This window comes from Impatiens glandulifera, chromosome 5 (assembly GCF_907164915.1).
Source record: "Impatiens glandulifera chromosome 5, dImpGla2.1, whole genome shotgun sequence".
NCBI classification, from domain to species: domain Eukaryota; kingdom Viridiplantae; phylum Streptophyta; class Magnoliopsida; order Ericales; family Balsaminaceae; genus Impatiens; species Impatiens glandulifera.
Window position 1 is genome coordinate 20827204 of NC_061866.1, and position 20763 is coordinate 20847966.

The 20763-nt window shown below is 33.5% G+C and overlaps 1 protein-coding gene across 1 annotated transcript; it reads left to right on the top strand.

Moving 5' to 3' along the window:
• Positions 1 to 4770: 4770 nt before the first annotated feature.
• LOC124940372 lies at positions 4771 to 7086 on the top strand. The gene is made up of 4 exons (XM_047480884.1): positions 4771 to 5104; positions 5211 to 5305; positions 5755 to 5813; positions 6441 to 7086. Exons 1-4 carry the CDS (start codon positions 5018 to 5020, stop codon positions 6953 to 6955), a joined length of 756 nt encoding a protein of 251 aa, XP_047336840.1. The 5' UTR covers positions 4771 to 5017; the 3' UTR covers positions 6956 to 7086.
• The last annotated feature ends 13677 nt before the right edge of the window (positions 7087 to 20763 follow it).

Below are 20763 nucleotides of genomic sequence, written 5' to 3' on the forward strand. Positions count from 1 at the left end.
TTCGGTTTTTACCCTTCCCCATACTTAGAAAATTTTCAGATTTTTTTAATGTAAGGACAAAACCGAAGGTTTATTTGAAAACCTTCGGTTTTTACCCTTCCCCATACTTAGAAAATTTTCAGATTTTTTTAATGTAAGGTCAAAACCGAAGGTTTATTTGAAAACCTTCGGTTTTTACCCTTCCCCATACTTAGAAAATTTTCAGATTTTTTTAATGTAAGGACAAAACCGAAGGTTTATTTGAAAACCTTCGGTTTTTACCCTTCCCCATACTTAGAAAAAAATCTGATTTTTTTAATGTAAGGACAAAACCGAAGGTTTATTTGAAAACCTTCGGTTTTTACCCTTCCCCATACTTAGAAAATTTTCAGATTTTTTTAATGTAAGGACAAAACCGAAGGTTTATTTGAAAACCTTCGGTTTTTACCCTTCCCCATACTTAGAAAATTTTCAGATTTTTTTAATGTAAGGACAAAACCGAAGGTTTATTTGAAAACCTTCGGTTTTTACCCTTCCCCATACTTAGAAAATTTTCAGATTTTTTTAATGTAAGGACAAAACCGAAGGTTTATTTGAAAACCTTCGGTTTTTACCCTTCCCCATACTTAGAAAATTTTCAGATTTTTTTAATGTAAGGACAAAACCGAAGGTTTATTTGAAAACCTTCGGTTTTTACCCTTCCCCATACTTAGAAAATTTTCAGATTTTTTTAATGTAAGGTACAAAACCGAAGGTTTATTTGAAAACCTTCGGTTTTTACCCTTCCCCATACTTAGAAAATTTTCAGATTTTTTTAATGTAAGGTCAAAACCGAAGGTTTATTTGAAAACCTTCGGTTTTTACCCTTCCCCATACTTAGAAAAATTTCAGATTTTTTTAATGTAAGGTCAAAACCGAAGGTTTATTTGAAAACCTTCGGTTTTTACCCTTCCCCATACTTAGAAAATTTTCAGATTTTTTTAATGTAAGGACAAAACCGAAGGTTTATTTGAAAACCTTCGGTTTTTACCCTTCCCCATACTTAGAAAATTTTCAGATTTTTTTAATGTAAGGACAAAACCGAAGGTTTATTTGAAAACCTTCGGTTTTTACCCTTCCCCATACTTAGAAAATTTTCAGATTTTTTTAATGTAAGGACAAAACCGAAGGTTTATTTGAAAACCTTCGGTTTTTACCCTTCCCCATACTTAGAAAATTTTCAGATTTTTTTAATGTAAGGACAAAACCGAAGGTTTATTTGAAAACCTTTGGTTTTTACCCTTCCCCATACTTAGAAAATTTTCAGATTTTTTTAATGTAAGGACAAAACCGAAGGTTTATTTGAAAACCTTTGGTTTTTACCCTTCCCCATACTTAGAAAAAAATCTGATTTTTTTAATGTAAGGTCAAAACCGAAGGTTTATTTGAAAACCTTCGGTTTTTACCCTTCCCCATACTTAGAAAATTTTCAGATTTTTTTAATGTAAGGACAAAACCGAAGGTTTATTTGAAAACCTTCGGTTTTTACCCTTCCCCATACTTAGAAAATTTTCAGATTTTTTTAATGTAAGGACAAAACCGAAGGTTTATTTGAAAACCTTCGGTTTTTACCCTTCCCCATACTTAGAAAAATATCTGATTTTTTTAATGTAAGGTCAAAACCGAAGGTTTATTTGAAAACCTTCGGTTTTTACCCTTCCCCATACTTAGAAAAATTTCAGATTTTTTTAATGTAAGGTACAAAACCGAAGGTTTATTTGAAAACCTTTGGTTTTTACCCTTCCCCATACTTAGAAAATTTTCAGATTTTTTTAATGTAAGGACAAAACCGAAGGTTTATTTGAAAACCTTCAGTTTTTACCCTTCCCCATACTTAGAAAATTTTCAGATTTTTTTAATGTAAGGACAAAACCGAAGGTTTATTTGAAAACCTTCGGTTTTTACCCTTCCCCATACTTAGAAAATTTTCAGATTTTTTTAATGTAAGGACAAAACCGAAGGTTTATTTGAAAACCTTCGGTTTTTACCCTTCCCCATACTTAGAAAAATTTCAGTTTTTTTTAATGTAAGGTCAAAACCGAAGGTTTATTTGAAAACCTTCGGTTTTTACCCTTCCCCATACTTAGAAAATTTTCAGATTTTTTTAATGTAAGGACAAAACCGAAGGTTTATTTGAAAACCTTCGGTTTTTACCCTTCCCCATACTTAGAAAATTTTCAGATTTTTTTAATGTAAGGACAAAACCGAAGGTTTATTTGAAAACCTTCGGTTTTTACCCTTCCCCATACTTAGAAAATTTTCAGATTTTTTTAATGTAAGGACAAAACCGAAGGTTTATTTGAAAACCTTCGGTTTTTACCCTTCCCCATACTTAGAAAATTTTCAGATTTTTTTAATGTAAGGACAAAACCGAAGGTTTATTTGAAAACCTTCGGTTTTTACCCTTCCCCATACTTAGAAAAAAATCTGATTTTTTTAATGTAAGGTCAAAACCGAAGGTCTATTTGAAAACCTTCGGTTTTTACCCTTCCCCATACTTAGAAAAAAATCTGATTTTTTTAATGTAAGGTCAAAACCGAAGGTTTATTTGAAAACCTTCGGTTTTTACCCTTCCCCATACTCAGAAAAAAATCTGATTTTTTTAATGTAAGGTCAAAACCGAAGGTTTATTTGAAAACCTTCGGTTTTTACTTCAAGTTTTTAAAAAAAAATGGGTCAAAACCGAAGGTTTTCAAATAAACCTTCGGTTTTGGCGATGCGGTTTTTTTTTAAAAAAAGGTGAAAAGTCAACAAAAACATAATTATTTAAAACATATTAAAACAAACCAAACAAACATAATAACAATAATTCATAAATATTAAAACATAACGCATAAAATTAAATATTAATTGTCATAAACTCATAATAAATCCATAATAAATCTAGAAATTAATTATTAGATGGGGTGGAAGGAGGGGGTGGTTGATTCAGTCGACTCCTCAACAAGACAAGTTCCTGTTCGAGATTCTCTAATCTTTGAGACATTTCGGCCCGGTCCGCTTTGATTTCACTGAGCAAACGACCTCTTTCGGCATCCCTTAGTCGGATTTGTTCCATTTCCAGCGTCATCTTTCTGACCTCTTCCTCACGTGCCGCAATTTCTGATTGTGTTATCAGATTCTGGTAACACGGATGCAGTTTCTCCGGTGTACGCCGAAGTCTCTTCCATGTCGAATCATCACCCATATCCTAAATGCATTTCAGATATATGGATATATATATATATATTAATCAAACAAAATAACGTAAACTAACATAAATCTAGATCTATAATATATATATATATATAAACTTAACAAATCTAAATCTTACAATAAACAAAACAAAAAAACCAAATCAAACAAATTACCTGAAGAGAGGAGAAGAACCCGCGGCTTGGAGGAGGCAGGCGGCGGCGGAGGCGGAAGAGATAGAAAGGAGAGAAGCGGAATGAAAAAGAGAAGGGTTAGGGTTTGTATTTATAGAGGTTGAGGCCGAAGGTTTTATAAAACTTTCGGTTTTGATATTGGTCAAAACCGAGGGTTTATTAAAAAACCTTCGGAAATAAACATTTCAAAATTTAGAATTTTTTTTTTAATGAGCAAAACCGAAGGTTCTTTGTAAAACTTTCGGAAATGAAATTTTCGAAAAATGCAAAACCGAAGGTTATTTGAATAACCTTCGTAATTAAAAAACCAAGGGATTTCAAAACCGAAGGTTTTGACAACAACCTTCGCAATTAACCCACATCCAATACTTAGAATTTTTTTGGGTTTTTTTGGAAGGTTATAACCGAAAGTTATACAAAGAACTTTCGGTAATATTGAATAAACCCGAAGGTTTTACACCCCACTCGGGATCCATTTTTAATCCCGAAGGATTTGTTCCTCTTGGGAGTATTTAGGAGAGGTTTACAAAACCTTCGGGAAAAACCGTCGCTAAAGGTCCTTTTTTTACTAGTGCTCATAAATCATAAACTTAATTTCATATTAAATCAAATCATTTTAGCTTATATTAAATATGACATTTGTACAATTATTTATTATTTTAATGATCCCATAAATTCCTAAATATATTATTTCGAAAGTCATCATAAACATGTTGACTCTAAATTAGGATGAGACCAGGCCCGACAACAGGGTAATGCAACAAATACAATTGCATAGAGCTCCCAAATTTTAAATTCATAATATATAATATTATTAATTATATATTATATATTATAAAATATCTATTTTAATGTATAATATTATATTTATTTCCTTATAATAAATACTCTAACTTTTTCTCTTTATATTTCCTTATATCAAATATCAGAAAACTAACACTTCAAGTTATCAAATAAATAAGAAAGTTAAATTACACTTGAAAGAATTTTATCACAAATAAAATGATGTTCAAATACATATAAATTAATTTGCTGGTTAAATGTATAGTGATGCATATCTATACAATGTTTGATTTTGGCCTGGTCAAAGTCAAATGACTTAACTATTATGATTAAAAATTAAAAATATACCTAAATGTTTTACAATTTATAGTCTATACTTAAACATTTCCTTTACTGATAAAGTTTCATCCACAATAATATTTGTTTTAAAGAATGATGAGAATGATGAAAGTTGAGTAATGAATCAAAGAATCATGCGGATGATGAAACGAGCTGATGAAGATGTTATGAGGTCTAACACAGGGTATAATAGCTCAAAAGTATAAACATAAAAGTACCCACCCCCCACTTTCCCCATCGTTTCAAACTCCACGCTTCTCTCTCTCTCTTACGTGGTCCGCACGTGTCAATCGAAACAAACTACTGGGCCTTCTTCTTCAATGGGTGTTCCGGGTTCAAGTGAAACAAATAAAAGTTAGAAAGAGAAATAGGTTATTTATCAAAAACTCTCTTCACTTTTGCTTGCACTCTTTCTCTATCTTGAAATCTTGAAAAAGGAAAGATCATTTCCTCCTCCCCATACTATTTTTCATTTTCTCTCTTCACTTTCACACAATCTTCAATATCAGATGAGGATCAGAAAGCGTTTCCTTCTCTCTTCACTATCTACACTTCCTCTCTCTTCAGATCCACAGCTCGATTCTCCCATCGCCCAGGTTTGTTTGTTTTCCGGCTGTAAAATCACATTTGTGGGTTTTTCATTTCATTTGCACCCTTTTTCATCAAGATTCATACCTTTATCTTCATCTTTTTCTTCTTCAGGAGCTTGAAAATCAAGAAGAGGTCATCATGAAAGAACAACATGATGATGAAGAGTACATCAGGAGAGATATTCCTCTGGAGATCAATCATTTCAGGTTAGGCCTAACTTACTGAAAAAGTGAAAACAAATTTATCAATAATATCATAAATTATTGCACTAGCAACTAGCCACTAGCCTAGTTAATTAGTAATTAAGAAAAGGTGAAAAAATATATATTCGGAAGAGAAAGAGGTTTTAATTAGTTTTAGCTACTCACCACTCAAAAACCGATCTAATTATATCTCTACTTTGATTGGCATTTGGCTGGCCAACCAAAATGCACCGTGGACTGCACGTTATCATGGACAACAATGGTCCCCGTCTACAATAATACCACATTCAGCTGCTCTGATCTAGCATTCTTTTCTGCACTCTCTTCATTTATTCCTTCTTTTATGGAATCTTTAGAACCTTAATTTGGTTTCTAGTAATTTCAAGTAGATAGCTACATCTTTTTCCCAACTTGTAATCATTCATATATATTTATTTATTTATTTATTGCAGGAAAGAAGCAGTCATACTGGTTGAACATACCGTTCCTGACCCTTGTGCTCATCAACAAGGTAAAATCTCTACATGCATGCTTAAAGCCTTTACTATTTTATTAATGATAGACAAGTAGTTATTTGTTTATGACTTTTGATTAGTTTAAAAATAAAGATATTTATAATCTAGGGTTACAGTTGGATGGTGTAAGTTGTAAAAATCTATACTACTACAACAAATAAACTTTTTGTGTAATTATTTTATTATTTAACTTTGTTTAGAAAATAAATATTATAATGACAATGAGACTAATTAGGGAATGGACTTACTATCAATGCGTGATTTTACTTTAGAGATTTTACTTTATTATCATTTATATTTTATTCAATTTTAAAACTCCGGAAGAGACGATCTAGTAGTGTAGCTCAAGTGACAATAATTTGAATATTCAATTAGAATACTTTAAATTGAAGTGAGTTATATTAGTATTCTAAATTCTAAAACAAAAATTCAGACACACATCACTTTTTCACACCATCGTTTATCAACTTCTGTTCAAATCAGGGGGAAATCATCTGAAAGAGGACAACTTAATCGAAATTGGGAGAACTAAATAATTTACATTTTTAGGATGTTCATTTATTTGATTATTCACCTCTTTTATTATTTCAAATTAGTTTATAGATTATGCATTTTCTCAATAGACAGGTGGGGCGATAAGGATAAGGTGATTCCATTGAAGAAGAGAAGAGGGAACATTGATCAATTAATAGCAAGTAGTCACGATTATGATAATAAGACGGAGACGATAATGACTAATAAGAAGTTGAAACCGAAGAAGAATGCCATGACAAGCAAAAAGAGTATTAAAAGAGGGAACGTGATAATGGAAGGATCGAGGTGTAGCCGTGTAAATGGAAGGGGATGGAGATGTTTCCAACAGACTCTCGTTGGATACTCTCTTTGTGAGCATCATCTTGGAAAGGGAAGGTTGATCAAGAGCGTCACTACTTTGCCTGCCAAGGATGAAACGACATTGGAATTTGATCATGAGAGCGAAGGAAAAGAAGATGACTACAACAATTACGAAGATCGTGATAAAATGGGAAAGGAGAAGAGAATCATGAAGCTTGGAAAGGTGAAGGCTAGGTCCATTAATAGTTTGCTGGGGCAAACTCCAATTGACCACGCCAATGCATTTTCTAGTAGCTGGCCATGATCAATTATCAGTTACTACCTTCAATATTCCAAGGAGCTTTTTCCAACTTCTATTGTTGCACATGGTTTTGTGATGATGAGTGCATGTATTTACAATGATAGACTAATGGACATGATTTTATAACTTGTAAATTAAAATCCATTCTCATGTGCGGAGCCAGGATTTCAAGTCTATCCGGGCTAAAAATATTTTTACAAAACTAATATAATATAATGTTTTTTAAATAGTTCATGATATATTAAAAATTAAGAATTTGATAAAAAAAACATGACATTAGAAAAATAAAAAAATACCGAAGAGAAAAAAAATGTTAGCACTAGTAAAAAATCGACCTTTACCGACGGTTTTTCCCGAAGGTTTTATAAAACTCTCCTAAATACTCACAAGAGGAGTAAATCTTTCGGGATTAAAAATAGATTCTGAGAGGGGTGTAAAACCTTCGGTTTTATTAATTATTACCGAAAGTTCTTTGTAAAAACTTTTGGTTTTTACATTCCCAAAAAACCAAAAATAATTCTAAGTGTTGGATGTGGGTTAATTGCGAAGGTTTTACAAAAACCTTCGGTTTTGCAATCCCGGAGATTTTTAATTGCGAAGGTTATTCAAAGAACCTTCGGTTTTACCTTTTTTGAAATTCTCTTTTGCGAAGGTTTTCCAAAAAGCCTTCGGTTTTGACTCAATTAAAAATAATTTTAAGTTTGGTAATGGTTATTTCCGAAGGGTTTTTAATAAACATTCGGTTTTGACTAATATCAAAACCGAAAGTAATATGAAAACCTTCGGTATCTACCTCTATAAATACAAACCCTAACCCTTCTCTTTTTCATTCCACTCTCTCCTTTCTCTCTCTTCTGCGCCGCAGCCGCCGCCTCCTCCACGCCGCTTCTCTTCTCGCGTTCAGGTTTGTTTCATTTATTTTTTTGTTGTTGTTTATATTAGATGTATATTTCTTATAATGTAGTTTATATATATTATCTAGATTTAGGGTAGTTTAAATTATTTGTTTGATTCATTGATTTAGGATGGGTGATTCATGGAATAGTCTTCGGCGTACACCGGAGAAACTGCATCCGTGTTACCAGAATCTGATAGCACAAACAGAAATTGCGGCACGTGAGGAAGAGGTGAGAAAGATGACGCTAGAAATGGAGCAAATCCGATTGAGGGATGCGGAAAGAGGCCGATTGCTCAGTGAAATTAAAGCGGACAGGGCCGAAATGGCCCAAAGATTAGAGAATCTCGAACAGGAACTTGTATTGTTGAGGAGTCGACTGAATCAACCACCCCCTCCTCCCACCCCATCTAATAATTTCTAGATTAATTATGTGTTTATTTGTTTTTCCGTACGAACGATGACAATATTTTTATGTGTTTTGTTTTAATATTCATGAATTATTGGTTTTAATATGTTGTTAATTAATTATGTTATTTTTGTTTACTTTTCACATTTTTTTTTTAAAAAAGCATGGCCAAAACCGAAGGTTTTCAAATAAACCTTCGGTTTTTAAAAAATTCGAAGGGTCAAAACTAAAGGTTTATTTGAAAACCTTCGGTTTTGACCCTCGTTTAAAAAAATCTAAAAAATTTCTAAGGGTAAAAACCGAAGGTTTATTTGAAAACCTTCGGTTTTGACCCCTATTTAAAAAAATCTTAAATTTTTCTAAGTATGGAAAGGGTAAAAACCAAAGGTTTTCAAATAAACCTTCGGTTTTGACCCCTGCTTAAAAAAATCTAAATAATTTCTAAGTATGGGGAAGGGTAAAAATCGAAGGTTTATTTGAAAACCTTCGGTTTTGACCCCTGCTTAAAAAAATCTAAAAAATTTCTAAGTATGGGGAAGGGTAAAAACCGAAGGTTTTCAAATAAACCTTCGGTTTTGACCCCTGCTTAAAAAATCTAAAAAATTTCTATGTATGGGGAAGGGTAAAAACCGAAAGTTTATTTGAAAACCTTCGGTTTTGACCCCTGCTTAAAAAAATCTAAATAATTTCTAAGTATGGGGAAGGGTAAAAACCGAAGGTTTATTTGAAAACCTTCGGTTTTGACCCCTGCTTAAAAAAATCTAAATAATTTCTAAGTATGGGGAAGGGTAAAAACCGAAGGTTTATTTGAAAACCTTCGGTTTTGACCCCTGCTTAAAAAAATCTAAAAAATTTCTAAGTATGGGGAAGGGTAAAAACCGAAGGTTTTCAAATAAACCTTCGGTTTTTACCCTTCCCCATACTTAGAAATTTTTTAGATTTTTTTAAACAGGGGTCAAAACCGAAGGTTTATTTGAAAACCTTCGGTTTTGACCCCTGCTTAAAAAAATCTAAATAATTTCTAAGTATGGGGAAGGGTAAAAACCGAAGGTTTATTTGAAAACCTTCGGTTTTGACCCCTGCTTAAAAAAATCTAAAAAATTTCTAAGTATGGGGAAGGGTAAAAACCGAAGGTTTTCAAATAAACCTTCGGTTTTGAACCCTGCTTAAAAAATCTAAAAAATTTCTAAGTATGGGGAAGGGTAAAAACCGAAGGTTTATTTGAAAACCTTCGGTTTTGACCCCTGCTTAAAAAAATCTAAATAATTTCTAAGTATGGGGAAGGGTAAAAACCGAAGGTTTATTTAAAAACCTTCAGTTTTGACCAAAACCTTCGGTTTTTACCCTTGCTTAAAAAAATCTAAAAAATTTCTAAGTATGTGGAAGGGTAAGAACCGAAGGTTTTCAAATAAACCTTCGGTTTTGACCCCTGCTTAAAAAAATCTAAAAAATTTCTAAGTATGGGGAAGGGTAAAAACCGAAGGTTTTCAAATAAACCTTCGGTTTTGACCCTTGGTTAAAAAAATCTGAAAATTTTCTAAGTATGGGGAAGGGTAAGAACCGAAGGTTTATTTGAAAACCTTCGGTTTTTACCCTTCCCAAAAACATTATGTTTAAGGTCAGGACCGAGAGGTTTATTCAAAACATTCGGTGAAACCCATCAAAACCGAAAGTTATACTATTAACTTTCGGTGTTACCACTTCATAATTTGGAAAATTAATTGGTTTTCTACCTTCCAATCTAGACTTTTAACTAATATTATTAAGTGTGTGTTGTTTTTAAAAAATTAAAATTATGTTTAATGTTAAAATGTTTATCATTGTGTTTGATTATATAAAGAAGTGTGTATAGATGTTTGTGTTTGATGATCACATGAATGTGTATAAAGTTTGATCATATGAATTGTGTAATGTTTTAAAATTACCAAATGTGTTAAATTAATGTTGTTCAATGTCATTAGAAGATTAAAAACACATTAATTCAACAATTTGTGAAATTGTAATTCCGAAGGTTAATGCTATAACTTTCGGAAATAGCTATCAAAACCGAAAGTTATACCCATAACCTTCGGAATTTCCATTTCATAATTTGTAATATTCATGGGCTTTTTACTTTACAATCTAGACTCATAACTAATATAATCAAGTGTGTTGTATTTTAAAAAATTTAGATGGTGTTTAATGTTAAAATGTTTATGATTGTGTTTAATTATATAGAAAGTTTATATGAATGTTTATAATGTTTGATTATCCTATCAATGTGTGTAATGTTTGATCATATAACTTTTGTGTAATATTTTAAGGATGTCAAATTTGTTAAATTAATGTTATTGAAGGTCATTAGATGATTAAAAACTAATTAGTTTAACAATTTGTGAAATGATAATTCCGAAGGTTATTGTTATAACCTTCGAAAATAGTTATCAAAACCGAAAGTTATATATAAAACTTTCGGTTTAGCTAATTAAATAAAATTGTAAATATTTCAAAACCGAGAGATTTAGACACATCTCTCGGAATTTAATTTATCAAAACCGAGAGACATGTCAAAATCTCTCGGAAATATGAATAATAAAAACCAAGAGCTATATGATTAACTCTCGGAATTGATTAAATGATCAAAACCGAAAGTTAATCATATAACTTTCGGTAATGACCCTTTATTAAAATTAAAAAACGCTTTCTTTTCTCCCTTTCCTCTTTCTTTTCCCGTTTCTCCTTCCGCCTCTCGATCGACTTCTCTCTGCCTCCGCAAACGACGCCGCTGCCCAGGCTAAAGTCACATCGCCGCCGATTAAAGTTCCGCCGCGCCGCAAGGAGAGTCTCCCAGCCACGCCCAATTGAAGTTCCGCCGGCCGCCGACGCTTGGATTTGATCCGATTGAAGTCCCGCCGTGCTAGATTGAAGGTTGTCGTCTCGGTTTTGAAGTTCAGGCGCCTCCTGTTGTCGCCCTACAGCCGCCTCCTATTGCCGCCTGCTGCTTCCGCGTCCTGCCGCCGCCTGCTGCCGCCGCCTACTGTCGCCGCCTGCTGCCGCCGCATGCTGCCGCCCTACAAAGGTTAGTTTATTTTTTAGGTTTAAGTTATATTTGTTTCATTTTAGGTTATATTTGTTTCATTTTAGGTTATATTAGTTTGATTTTGGTTAGTTTAGGTTATATTAGTTTAATTTTAGTTTGATTGATGATTTTGTAGTTTGATTTTAGGTTATTTGTTTGATTTTAGGTTATATTTGTTTGATTATGTTGAAAATATGGTTGATTTTGGTTAGTTTAGGTTATATTAGTTTAATTTTAGTTTGATTGATGAATTTGTAGTTTGATTTTAGGTTTTTTGTTTGATATTAGGTCATTTGTTTGATTTTAGGTTATTTGTTTGATTTTAGGTTATATTTGTTTGATTGGGTTGAAAATATGGTTGATTTTGGTTAGTTTAGGTTATATTAGTTTGATTTTAGTTTGATTCATGATTTTGTAGTTTGATTTTAGGTTTTTTGTTTGATATTAGGTTTTTTGTTTGATATTAGGTTATTTTTTTGATTAGGTTGAAAATATGGTTGGTTTGGGTTAGTTTAGGTTTTTTAATTTGATATATGTATGATTGGGATTTGGTTTTTGGAATGGATTGTTGGATTTTGTTTTTGGATTAATTATGTTGAATTGTTACATTAGGTTTATATTATTGTTAGATTGATTAGTTTAGATTATGTATTGGATTATGTTATTGGATTTGTTTTTTGGAATTGGTTGTTGGATTTGGTTTTAGGTTATATTGAGTTTGGTTGTATGATTTAGTTAGATAATGTTAGATTAGGTTGAAAATATGTTTGATTTTGGTTAGTTTAGGTTTTGGATTGATTATTTTCTTGGATTGATTTGGTATATGTTTATGTTGTTTTTGTTTCATTTATAGGTTTATTATTGTTCGATCTACCTACAGCCGCTCTTCTTCATCGCTATTTTCCTGCAAGGTTAGTTATTGTTGGTTTATTATATGGTTATGTTAGTTAAATGTTAATTTTATGTTAGATTATGTTAGATTAGGTTTGAAATGTGTATGAATGAAATAATGTTAGTTTAGGTTTGAAATGTTTATGATGAAATATTGTTTGTTTAGGTGGAATTTGGCTTGGATAATGTTAGATTAGGTTTTAAATGTATATGAATGAAATATTGTTTGTTTAGGTGGAATTTGGCTTCTATAATGTTATATTAGGTTTTAAATGTATATGAATGAAATATTGTTTGTTTAGGTGGAATTTGGCTTCGATAATGTTAGATTAAATTGATTTTTGGTTGGATAATGATAGATTAGGTAGAAATTATGTTAGCATTATGTAAGCCTAATTAATTTAGACAAATATAAGTAAATAATAATGCGGGTTGTTTTCCATTTTATTAGAAATATGGAAGTACCCGATAAAAGATGGATGACCTTACGTCGAGATCATCCAGATTACGAGGAAGGTGTTGACAAATTCCTCGAGTATGCTGTTAGGAGTACATCCCGACAAACCGTGAAATGTCCCTGCGTGAAATGCTTGAACACGCCGTTTATGGAAATAGACGAAGTGAAGACTCACCTCATCGTTTATGGAATAAATGTGCATTATGAGTATTGGTATTTTCATGTTGAAAAAAGACGTACTACTCAAGTGGTTAATGATGATGTCAATGAAGATGCCGATGACTTCGATGATGATGAGGATGACGATGATCAGTCGGAGGATGCCGTGCCGGAATTCAACGATGCGAGACCGGAGATGAATAATACAGTTAATGAAGAGGTCAACGAAGAACGTTATATGCACAAATTTATAAACGATATGTTCCCCAACGTTAATGATGTCCCGAACAACGATGAACCAATCGAAGATGCGCATAGATTTTATAAATTGTTTGATGATTGCAAACGGCCATTGTATGAAGGTGCTCGAATAACGAAATCATCAGCACTACTAAAACTACTTCACATAAAAAAATGTATGTCAATGGACGAATTCTTCGTTCGATATGTTGCTGCGTCTGCTTAAAGACTACATATTACCGATTGACGCTCAATTGCCAAACTCATACTACGAAAGTAAAAAATTCATTTCTGATATCGGGCTTAAATATGACAAGATAGACGCATGTAAGAACAACTGTATGCTATTTTGGAAGGACGACATAAATGAAGATTCTTGCAGAGTTTACGGTCTTTCAAGATGGAAAGTCGACCAAACAAGTGGGACAGTTCGAGAGAAGCAAAATGGGAAATTCATTCCAAAAAAGGTGTTGAGATATTTCCCTTTAATACCAAGATTGCAAAGACTATACATGTCCTCAAAAACGGCTCCAATGATGAGATGGCATAAAGAAGGAAGAGTTGATAGTGATACGTTGAGACATCCCGCTGATTCCTTAACTTGGAAGACGTTTGATGAAAATTATACAGATTTTACTTCAGAATCTCGAAACGTAAGACTGGGTTTATCAAGCGATGGATTTCAACCATATGCAAATGGGAAAAAATCATACAGTGTTTGGCCGGTTATTCTCGTTCCTTATAATGTGTCACCCACGACTTGCATGGATTCTAGCAATTTCATTTTATCTATGTTAATTCCGGGTCCCAAGAGTCTGGGAGATGCAATTGACATATTTCTCCAGCCATTGATCGAAGAGTTGCATGAACTGTGGCAAACAGGTGTGAAAACATTTGATGCACACACCTCGCAATATTTTAACATGCGAGCGACGTTGTTGTGGACCATTAACGACTTTCCCGCCTACGCAAATTTATCAGGCTGGAGTACGAAAGGTAAATTCGCTTGTCCTTGTTGTAACAACGACACAGTATCTCTTCGATTGGTTCATGGTTCCAAACAATGTTACTTGGGTCATAGACGCTTCCTTCCACCGAAGTACAAATACAGAAGGGATAAAGAGTCGTTTGATGGTCGAACTGATTATAGAGATCCCCCTAGATTGTTAACGGGGCAAGAAAGTTACGAGCAAACACGAGACCTAGAAGACATAATTCTTAGTGCCTTTCACTTTGACATCCGAAAATAAAAAATGTCTTTGAAACTTCTTGAAAGATATCAAGTTGCCTGATGGTTTTTGCTCAAATATCGACGGTTGTGTAAATTTGGAAGAGAAAAAGATTTCGGGATTAAAGAGTCATGATTGTCACATTTTATTGGAATATCTTATTCCTTTAGCAACTCGTGGATTACTTCCAGATAATGTGTATGATGCGTTAGTAAATTTGTCTCGTTTCTTTCGGTTGTTGTGCTTCAAAGAGTTGATTCAAGAGGACCTCGAACAATTGTACATGGATATTACATTGACACTTTGCAAATTTGAAATGATTTTTCCGCCGTCAATCTTCGACATCATGATGCATCTCCCGGTTCACTTGTCATTTGAGGCTTTGCTTGGAGGACCCGTTCAGTATCGATGGATGTATCCGTTTGAACATTACATGGGTACAATGAAAAGATATTTGCGGAATAATAAGCACCCCAAAGCCTCTATAAGCGAGAGCTATCTTGTTAATGAGAGTATTAGTTTATGTGCCAGGTATATGGAGAAACAAGAGCAAGAAAATGCACAACATGAAATCTCGGGCATTTCAATATTTGCATCGTTGGAAGACCTATCTAACAGAAAAATATACAACTTGGATTATATCGATCGAGTGACAGCTCATTCTTACATTTTGAAAAATTGTCCCGAAGCAGAACCTTTTTACATGTAAGATTCGATGTTGCTATTACTAATTAGCATTAAAGAGTGTGCTATTTAATATTCGATCTATTTGCAGAGATTATAACAACGAGTCCAGTGGAGAAACGTTTGCCGCATATTTCAAGCATCGAGTGAGTAAATTATAAACCATATATCCTAACTCTTTTTATTCATTTTAACAACTTCATTTCGGATACATATATAGGTCACCCATTTAGCAGAAATTAACGACATATCAAGAGACCTCAAGATCTTAGGAGAAGGTCCAAGTATGTACTCATCTATGTATGTTTGGTGTAAAGTAAACGGATACAAATTCAGTACAGAAAAACACGACGAAGGTTTGACCACTCAAAATAGTGGGGTGGTTGTTGAGGGGTACAACGGGTCTGAAACTATGTCATACTACGGAGTTTTAACGGATATAATCGAAGTACAATACTATTCTCACAAACGAGTTGTTTTATTCAAGTGTAAGTGGTTTGATACACACTCGGGGGAACTAGGAGTGAAAGTGAATAAATATGGCTTCGTAAGTGTAAATGTAAACCGAATTTTGAAAACCCAAAGTCAAGACCTGTATATATTGGCGAGTCAAGCGAAACAAGTATTCTACGCCCCTGATATGTCAGCCCGACCCGGTTGGAAGATTGTGACAAAAATAAAACCGCAGTTTACAAACATATAGTTCAGATTAATTAATTAGGTAGATTTATGTTTTTAACTTTATATTCATTCTTATTACTACTTTATTTCAATTATTCACTCATTTTTATTAATGGTGTGAATTAAGAATGTCTGAAGGTCCTAAAACAACTTGGAAGAGTATGAGGAAGACACCCAAGAAATTGGATAAAAGCAACCAAAACCTACTTGCCTAATCTGAGTCCTTAAAGCTCCGAGGATCGTCTTCTAGACACCAACCACCTATTGTTGTGGTCCCGATAGCTACCGCGCCTCCCCCAACAGACGAGGATGTTGAGGCTAGTGAGCTCCAAGAGTTTATAGAGAGCACATTTGCTGATATGGTGGATAGCGATGAGGTTGAAGACGATGGTCTCGAGGAGCCTATCGAGGAGGAGGATGGCGAGGAGGAGCACGGTTCCACTCCCGACCCATCATCGACAGGTAACTCGTTTACAAATTAGTTAGTGTTTCAATTGATTGACATATCTAATTATGATTTTGATAATTTTGAAGAATCTTCTGCCCGCAAGAGACGGGGGAAGAATAAGAATATTGCGCTGTCTAAGAGGGTAGCGGGGACAAGGATTCCTCATACGTTTAGAGAGAAGGATGGGAGGCCAGGCAGTACAGACGTGGGAAGAACACGGTGGTCTAGATATGTGGGGTCGATTATCCGGGACCCCGCAGCCGTCTCACACCGTCTTCTAAAGTGGAAGGCTTTAAGTGCAGACCAATTGGATTCACTGTGGACTGCTATCAAGGTAATACTTATTACTTGATTATACATTACGTCATTAAATAATTATTTTTAACATTTGGATGTTATTTTTTTCAGGATCCGTTCGAAGCTACTAATGGTGATATTGAGTCTTTTCGAAAGACCGGATTGGGACACGCCAATCAGATGTGGGATAGATGGCGGTCGGATTTGAACAAGACATATATCCGCGTCCACAAAGGAGACGAAGCGGAGGTACTGGCTAATCCTCCACCAGACTTCGATCGAGATGATTGGGAGTTTGTGTGTCGCAACCATTTCTTCACAGAAACATTTAAGGTACGGTTTCATAATTCAAATAAAAGTTGATATGAATTAATCTAACTTCATTTTTTATTTCAAATACAGAGAAACAGTTCTACAAATATGAAAAACAGGAAGAAGCTGAAATTCCCGTATCGAACGAGAAGTAGACCGTTTGCACAAATTGAAGACGAGTTGGTAAGTACATTATTTGTAATAACTAAATCTAAAGATTGTTATTAATTATATAAATCATTTATTTCAACAGGCGATTGAAATGGAACGGATACCGTCTGTAATTGAAGTATTCAAGAGGACCCGTACCCCAAAACCGACAAAAGAAAACCCAACACCCGTCCCGGACGAACACGTGCAAGAGAAAATTGTAAGTGAATTGAATATGCCTAGTTTTTTATTATAGAAATGATATTTTATTTGAATTGTGCAGGTTGAGATGGAGGAGGTTGTTAGTAACGAACCGGGAATATCGGATTTTGAATTGACGGAGAGGGTGTTCGGACAACAAAAACAAGGGGTAGTGTTCGGAATGGGATCAGGCGTCCGGCCCACACACTTTCGGGAGAATCGTCGAAGTGGAAACAGTTCACAGCGAAACAATGAGCGATTGTTAGAAGAGAATCAAATAATGAAGCTCAAGCTGGAGGAACTGAGAAGAGGGATGAAGAAAGAATGCGCAAAATGGAAGAAATACAAGCGGAAAAGGAAGAAATTGTGACAAGAATGGAGAGGGAGAAGTTAGAGATGAACGCGATAATGGAGAGAATCGAATTGTATATGAGGCAACAACCACCCCTCCCCCCACAAGCTAAGGTTGATTCGATTCAAAACATGTTTTCATTAGTAGTTGTGTCAATTTGAATTTATAACAGATTGTTCGGATTATTAGTTTGGTTGCGAATTTTGTAATGATAATGATCATTTAATGTGATCGTTTAATGTATGTGGCATTTCTTTTATCATTGATATATTGGTTTAGCTGAACAGGTTTTGGTTGCGAGGTTTTGGTTGCGAGCAAAATAATCCGCACGTTTTTAAAAATTTACGGGAAAAAACCGAAAGTAATATTGAAATCTCTCGGTTTTTCTTCAAATGAAAAAACAGAGAGATATTAGAAAACTCTCAGTTTTCTCCATTTGAAGATAACCGAGAGTGATTAGAAAACTCTCGGTTTTTCCACAAAGAGGAAAACCGAGAGTTATATGAAAACTTGCGGTCTTCCTCTTCGTAGAAAAATCGAGAGTTTTCAATATTACTTTCGGTTTTCTCCATTACAAGAAAACCGAGGGTTTTCATTTAACTCTCGGTTTTCCTCTTTGTGTAAAAACCGAGAGTTATAAAAAAGCTCTCGGTTTTTCCACGAAGAGGGAAAACCGAAAGTTAAATGAAAACTCTCGGTTTTCTCCATTTGAAGAAAACCGAGAGTTAAATGAAAACTCTCGGTTTTTCCACGAAGAGGAAAACCGAAAGTTTTTCAATTACCTTTCGATTTTACTCAAGGGTATCTAAACCGAAAACTCTACGATATCTCTCGGTAAATGCCCAATTGTTTTTAACGAAAGAGTCAATACCGAGGGATGGCGAGAGTTACCAAAATCTTCGGTAATGTATCTATACTGGAGGTTATAGGGTCAAAACCGAGAGTTTTTACTCTCGGTTTTGACCCCTTTTTCACCAGTTTAGACCAAAGATAAAAAAGAATGACATTTAATATTGAAGTTGGGATTTACGATTTTTTAAAATATAATATTTATTGATAATTGAATATGTGTCTAAACATGAAACAAATTCTCTCTCAATATGGATGATCATAGAATGTATGAGAAAATCTTCTCCCATTTTATTACGAAAAACTTTTTTAAAATGTTTCATAACAGAGAATGCTCGTTCAGTAGTCGTCGTTGAAATAAATAGAGTTAAAACTAAACGGATCAATCTATCAATCAAATAATTCTGTTCCAACATTTTTGTTTCAAATAAATCTCGACACAATTTTTAGATAGTGGACATATTCTGAAAATTTTCATGACAAACTATATCAATCTCAAAATGTTGTAGTTGACTCTTCAAATAATGCATTTCTTGTTCGGTAAAATTCTCGGGATAATACTATTCTGTGATAGTCAAAATTTTGTCAATGTTAAACTTTTTAAATTTATCATTTTGGTCCAAAGTAAAACTAAGAAAAAATAGTTCAACTATCTCATTCATCACTAAATTTGAAGTTTAACTCTTCAAACTAGAAGTATATTAAAGCATTGAATATATTATAATGAAAGTGATGCTCAACAGTGATGGTATTCTTTTTTCCACATGAACGACTATATATATATTTCTTTTAACGAGCAATCATCTTTGGTAAATCAACATTTAATCTTGTACAAAATGATATGACATACGAAAGAAAATGTCAAACTCATAATTTCTAAATTTCAAGTGAAGTGCTTTAGTCGTAGATACCAAATTCATTGCATTTAATGTATCAATAGACTTTCTTTGCATGTCACAACTAAAAAAATTTGTCATCCCCATAATTTGATGCATCAAATGCAAAATAAAAATGAAATAAAAAACTTCGTCACTATTAAAGATCCACTAGCTTCCCCACGCATCAAAATAGAGGAACCATCTTTGATAATGTTTTTAAGCACATTATTAGTCGCATCATAAATATCTATTAAGTTGCAAATATAATCAAAATGAGAATTCCAACGAGTAGTTCCAGGTCAGTGCAAAATACCAATCTAGTTAGTTCCTCGTCCAATCTCACATTCACCATCAATTGTAGAAAGAATAATTTCATTAGGTTGAGCTGACTATAACTCAGTATTGCGTTTTGAAAAGATGTAATAAGGATGTTCTTTAATCATGAATGAATTTATTATATAATATATATTATGGATTGGTTGATTTTTTTTAAATTTATTTTAGAATTATTAAATTAGATTTATGTTATTTAGATAAAATAAATATATTATAGAATATATTAGTTATTGTTTAGATTGAATAATGTATTATATAGTATATTAGTTATTAATAAAAACTGACAATGGGGCTATGAGTATGTTATAGTCTAGGACATTCTCTAGGAAAAGATATGCACATGTGATTAATTCTGATTCCAATGGGAATCAAATTCAACTTGAGACTATTGAGATACCTTAAGAAGACGAAGAAGCTGGAAAAATAATCTAGAAAGAATTGAAAAGAGAAAGAATTAATGCAGAAAATCTGGGTGAAATAGAAAAGGTATAGAAAACGGCAGCGAAAGAATTGGGTAAAGAAACAGACACGAGGAAATGGCGAGTCAGTTTTAATGAAAGGGCCAAACTGAAAGGGCTCAGAAATTAGATAACGAAATTGTTGATACTAGGCAAGAAGGGCCAAATCATTTTAAGCAAAGAGAAAAGCCAACAGTAGATAAAGCAGTTCAACATGCATTACCTACAAGATTGGAATCTCCTAAAAAAAGAGAAGTACAATACTATTGTGAGTTGGTCTGTTGAAAATTTGAGAGAGCTCTCTAAATGCCCCAAAACTAGAGTCTACTTCATCAAGAACAATTCTAATTGGAAGGTAGACCATGTCTGGAAGAAAGCTGAAGAACAGAGTAAAACTCAAGGGAAGGATCAGAAAACAGAGTAAAAGCAGAGTAAAGATTAGAAAATATGACAAAAACAGAGTAACGAGAAGAATGAATAAAAGAAACAAAATGGGGGCATGAGAACAAAGGGGAAATAAAAGCTAACAACTCAGTTCAATAAAGGGGAAAGATTTTTCTTATAACATTTAAGCTAAAGGTTGAAATTACTAGTTCCCCGTTTGAATTCAAATTACCCCCAAGAAGTTGAGGAAAACTGTGTAAAGTCATGGAAGAATGTCATAGTGGGCAACTTTATCAGAATAAATTATGTGTCATTTCTAGTAACCATGAAAACCCTAATGGAACAATGAGGGGAAAATGGTCTAAAAAAGGTAACATCAAACATTTATGACTTCTATTTTCTCAAATTCAAAGAAGGATCAGATCTCGAAAGTATTCAGATCA

Bases quoted from the DNA above. Each gene is read 5' to 3' on its own strand.
- LOC124940372 (XM_047480884.1), top strand. From the start codon at position 5,018: ATGAGGATCAGAAAGCGTTTCCTTCTCTCTTCACTATCTACACTTCCT. The intron at 5,306-5,754 runs GTTAGGCCTAAC...TATTTATTGCAG, and splicing joins CTGGAGATCAATCATTTCAG to GAAAGAAGCAGTCATACTGG. The intron at 5,814-6,440 runs GTAAAATCTCTA...TTTTCTCAATAG, and splicing joins CCCTTGTGCTCATCAACAAG to ACAGGTGGGGCGATAAGGAT.